General features: G+C 40.2%; 1 protein-coding gene across 1 annotated transcript in view; it reads left to right on the top strand.

Annotated features, from left to right (window-relative positions):
• insrb (insulin receptor b) overlaps nucleotides 1–5,383 on the top strand; it is a 92,642-nt gene that overhangs the window by 61,572 nt on the left and 25,687 nt on the right. Inside the window, exon 3 of the mRNA XM_037698085.1 lies at nucleotides 3,903–4,111. Coding sequence (XP_037554013.1) covers nucleotides 3,903–4,111 — 209 coding nt within the window. The remainder of the gene's footprint in view (nucleotides 1–3,902; nucleotides 4,112–5,383) is intronic.

The raw sequence follows: 5,383 nt of genomic DNA, 5'->3' as shown, positions 1-5,383 counted from the left end.
TAAAGAATTCCACTAAAAGCTAGTCAGTCTTTTAGAGCTGACTCAGCCTGAAATAAAAATATATATTTTAAATGTTTTTCACTTATTTTAACTCTTAAGTTTTTTGGGGGTTTTTTTGTTGTCATTGTTTAAAAACCCTAAACTACAGTTTGTTTTAAATTGAAAAATACATTTATTTTACGGCAATTAAAAAAAAGTGGGTATTTTCCTCCTCGCTCTCTGGGTCAACATCCACATCCTCCTCTATTCTCCAGAGATCAGAACTGATGCTTGGTACTGTTGGCCCAGTAAGAGGGGTTCTGGACGCCCCTCCTCTGCACAGAGTCAGACCTCTAAGTGGGGCTTGGTCCACTCTTCCTCTCTTTCCTCCTCTAAAACAAGTCATGATCACCCTCTTCATCAACAAAGTCCTCTAACTGACTCGGGCTGTTTTTCTCCTTCATGATCCTCTCTCCTCTGTCTGAGAGGTTCTGACTCTGCGGTTCCATTCTCCTCTGGGTCTTCAGCTCCTCCTTACGTTCAAAAACCATCTACCGGTAATTGTTTAGACTCAAACACACTAAAACTGACTAAACACACTAAACTACGCCCTAACTATAAAACTCAAAACACTCTTAATATCACAAATCTCTCATATGTCATGACTCACTCATGCTCTCGCTGTCTTAATCATTGCAAACTCCATTCAACTTCCATGTCTTTTTCTTCTTTTTCCTCTAGATGTTTTGGCTCTTAACAAATAACTTCGAGCCTCCATCAGAAAGGAAAGGGGGGGGGGGGGGGGTTGTTTATCTGTTCGGCGGGGGTGAGAGGTGAAAGTGGAGAGTGATGGGGGTGTTTTGTCCCTGAGACTGCTCATCTTTGCCTCAGCCTCTGACACTAACGCACTTCAGATATGATAATGATTTTCAGGGAAAGATGTGGTGTGGGATTGTTGATCATAACTCGGCTTTTACTTGGCCTATCTACACAACCCGAAGTCTGTACTTTTGACAAATTAAAATGGAGTTGCTGAGAGGCTGTGTCTTTCCCGCTAGAGCAACTGAAGTTTGGTCATGTGAATTATCACGTGCCGACGCGCCAGTTGACTTGGGGGGTGGGGGGATGTCAGATAGATTAGGCGGCACCTACTAGTGCTAGTAGGTGACACTTGAGTAGGCGACAAAATTGCCACCCCGCCGCCTGTAGCACAGTGACTTGTTTCCCACTCTGAAAACCATTTGTACAAGATTTTCCTATTGCCTTCACCTACATCACATAAAACCTGGACACCTCTATTCCTTGTTGTGAACACACAAATCTTAGCAGTATGAGGTGAAAATGGAGTCACCTTATTACTACCCCAAGTCTTAATCAGCAATATGACTTTATAATCAAAGGAGCTATATTGTGATTCCCACAAGTTAAAAAAGCTCTTAAAACTTGGTGTCTAGTCAGGTGTTGGTTCTCATTACAGTAATGAAAAACAAGTTTACACAAGCACACAATTTTAGGGGGCTCGCCTCCTTCGACCATCATATACAAGTGGCTGACAACTTGCATCCGCTGAAGAAAGATTGGGAAATGTTACTCTGCTGCTCACAAACTAGGAATTCCTGCACTTGGTCTTTGGCAAGTCATAAAATGCAGCTCATTTCGCAGACATCCTCACATAATGTACATTTAAATATAAAACTGGCTCATTTCTCTATGTTGTTGCTGCTGTCTGCTGAGACAGACGCAGAAGATGCATTTCTATATATCTGCTTATGATGTACATGAGTTCAATTTTTAATGTTTTTCATTATTTGGTATTGAAGAAATTTAATGGATAAATATTCAGTAGCATCTTCTGCTTGTTTTTTTTCTTTCTCCTGTTCTGAACTTGTCATTCCTGTGTAGCAACCACTATGGATTTGTCTCTCCTGGCTTGTTTGCTCCTGAGCAGTGTCTGCCCCCTGTCTGCCCCAGCAGGGCCAGGGTTAATACTGGGCGTCTCTCCAGTCCAACATGGAAAAGGCCACAGAGTAGTTGCCTCCCCCAGCCAGCCAACACATTGGCTGAAGCCGAGGGTGGATCTGGGGCTGCCGCGGCACTCCGGTGTGGATCGTGGACCGGAGCAGGATCGAGGAGGCCCTGGCTGCTCCGTTACGTGATGCCGAGCTTGTGGCACGTACACACGCAGCAGCCAGACGATAAGGGGAGGGCTGACTGAGGGCTGCGAATTTGTCTCTGTGAGACGGTTGTGTGCTGTGGTGGGTTTACGGCTCATAATAAAGAATAGAAGAGGAACGACCCCTGCATGAACTACCCCGCTTGGTTAAACAGTTTTTTTTCCCTGCATTAGTTATTGTTCCTCTCTGCAGTTGTAACCCTCCTGGCCCCCTCATTATTGCTCTTGTTTAACCACATATTCTCATCGTTTCTGCTCCCCCCTGTTTGCAATAACCCTGTCTGTCCTCTTCGCCTTTACTCAGGCAGGGCAATGGGCAGCTTTCCAGTGCAGAAAGAGGTGTGTGTGTGTGTGTGTGTGGGGGGGGGGGGGGGGCAGCTTTAGCCTTGGCAATGAAAGTTCTCATGATGTCCTCACAGAGGTGGCATTTTGCAAAGCCCAAAAGCCATTCCTGTATTTAACTTCAGTGCTTTGTAATAACATAAAGTACTCCTAATTAATCTGTAGTTCTGGCTGTTTGATTTTGAACTGAAATTTGACCATTTTTAATTTACAACGGAGGGTCTCCTTTTATTCAAAGCAGTAATTTTCCTCATACAAAGGGCCTCAAACAGCTTTACAATGTTTGTACTGTGTCATGTGACATATATGTTTTTGGATCTTTTGGTACCTGACACAACCCACAGTATAATGTGAAGCGTAGAATGAGACTGTGATTACCACACATCTGTCAACGGGAAACTACTTTGGAAGTCGGATCTGTTCATATTTTTAATTTAAGCTTTTCCTATGAGAATTTTGGATCCTTTTTTTTTTTAGTTGCAATCTACTAACTGCTACTGCATTTATTTTTTTTTTTTTTTAATTGTACTTCTAAACTTAAATTTAATTCTTCATTTAATGCCTCCCGAGTCCCAACCAATAACTTCTGGTGTGGCATCATGTTTTTAGCTAAGCTTGTACATGTAATGTTTTTTTTTTTAATCAGGTATAAGGTGAGACCTAACAGATCTCGACTGGCCCAAAGTCAGTCCAGATGCATGGCATAGGTCAGGCCTGACTGCTAATCAGGCTCTGACAAAACTCTGTGTCCCAGTGGATTAAACCAAAGCACCAACACATCAACTCTCCAGCTGTTCAGGTTGTTTCCATGGCACTGCAGATTGCTGCTGTTGACATCCAGTGTAACATGCGGTCATTGACTTTCCACGGATGTGAGATAGGTAGTCAGGGTTTGTCCGGTGGAATGTTTTCAGCCAGAGCTTTTTTGTGTTCTTCAGTTCTGATTTGACTTTAATTGTGAGATTTTGTGCAAATCAACACAGAAGTTTCTGCTTTACCAATTTTATTATCTGGGTGCATGTTGGGTAACAGTTGTGTTGGATATAAATACCAGTCATTACAGCACAAGTGTAAAGACGATGTGAAGTCTTGCTGAGGGGAACACATACATATAGTTTGTGCAGCCGTATTTCTTTACAAACACTAAATTTGAACATGCTTCTCTCACTGATCTCAGATCAGAGCACAGTGCAGCCTGACAGGCATTTTGACCACATGGTTTTAGTTTCTTCTCAGCTCTTTTTTGTGCCATTGCGTATTAAATAAAACAAAATATCTTGTGCAATAAATCCTTCTGCCTTTTTTATTCATGTTACTACAACTCCACTAGATATTTTAATGTTTTCGTCCCTGTACAATCTGAAATTAACCCATTATTTCCCACTTTTTCTTGTCACTCTGTCCTCAGTATGCAGTGATAAATGCAAGCATGGCGCCTGCAGCCCTGAGGGCCACTGCTGCCATGACCAGTGCCTGGGTGGCTGTTCGGAGACGGGGAACGCCAGCAGCTGCGTGGCCTGCAGGAACCTCCTGCATGGGAACACCTGTGTGGAGAAATGCCCTTCTGGATTCTATGTCTTCAACGGCTGGCGCTGTGTCAACTTTTCCTTCTGTCAGGTTTGGAATTAGGAAAATTTCTTGCTAAAATTATAATTTCATATTCTGATTTTGATTAAACTCTGAACTGTGTGACACTTTTGAGCTGTTGGTGTATTAGTAGGCAGCCATCGAAGTAATCTCAGTTTGGAGAACCCGAGATTTGTGATGAAAACCACCCTAATTGATGCTTTAATTAAATAAAAGTCATGCTTAATCATCTAAAACAGGGTTGACCAAACCTTTTCATACAGTGTGTGAGCCAAAACTATCCAGACAAAAGGACTTGATGGCCACTAAAATTAGAATTTAAGATGATAAAAATGGTGTACATGTGTTTATTTTTATTTTATGTTGTATTTTTTTCTTAAACTCTCAACAACAACTTGAATAATATTTTGAAGAAAAAACAAAAAACAAAAGCAAGTTTCATGTATCGGCCAATACTTACTTACATGAGAAACCGATTTTACCAATTTTTTGTATTTTTTACAACAATTGTCTGAACTTCATTTATATTTCAGAGCACTACCTCATGGCCATTTAGAACAAGTTTGTATTGTTTCTGGGATATTGTTCAAGGGTATGTTTTTCAATAAAATATGATTGAAAAATTGAAGGTGCATTGTGACCTTATAACACCTGACAGTGTCACTTACAGATCAGACAAAATTGAAATCGGCAGGTCAGACTTTTTAGAAATTGGTGATTGGTGATTGGTGATCACTGATCGGCCAGAAATCTGCAATCATTGCACCCCTAGTTCTAACATGTAGATTCAAATTATTAAAAATCTCATGAACATTAACCTTTTTTTTTTTTTACAAAATTATGTAATTTATTTGATCAGTTAGTTTTGTTGTGATTTTTTTTTTCCTTGCGCTTGGAAAGATCATTTTAATCTAATTTTTAGAAACAAAAGCATAATACAGTATGTAACTGTTCTTTAAACACTGTCACAGGGGTTGATCAGTCTTTCAGACCATGGATGGCACAAAAGAGTGATCAAAGTACTGAAAAATCAAACAACTGCCAGTTACTAAAACAGATTCTTAGAAGGTTTGAACTGACGCTAATAAAAACTGATTAACTTGTAGCTGTATTGATTGTATCACTTTACATTCCTTTAAAAATGTCCAATTTCCTTCTATCAATTATAAAATCAACTATTTATTTTTCTTTTTTAAAAATTGTTATATTTAGTCAAGTTTCATGAACGATTACCCAGAAGTCTTTTTGACTTTTTGTCTTTTTTTACGTCAGTAAAGGTTTGTGGTTGTTTGTAATGAAATG

The sequence above is a fragment of the Nematolebias whitei genome, chromosome 3 (assembly GCF_014905685.2).
Source record: "Nematolebias whitei isolate Nwh7 chromosome 3, NemWhi1, whole genome shotgun sequence".
Taxonomy (NCBI): Eukaryota; Metazoa; Chordata; class Actinopteri; order Cyprinodontiformes; family Rivulidae; genus Nematolebias; species Nematolebias whitei.
This window is presented reverse-complemented; position numbering and strand designations above follow the sequence as displayed.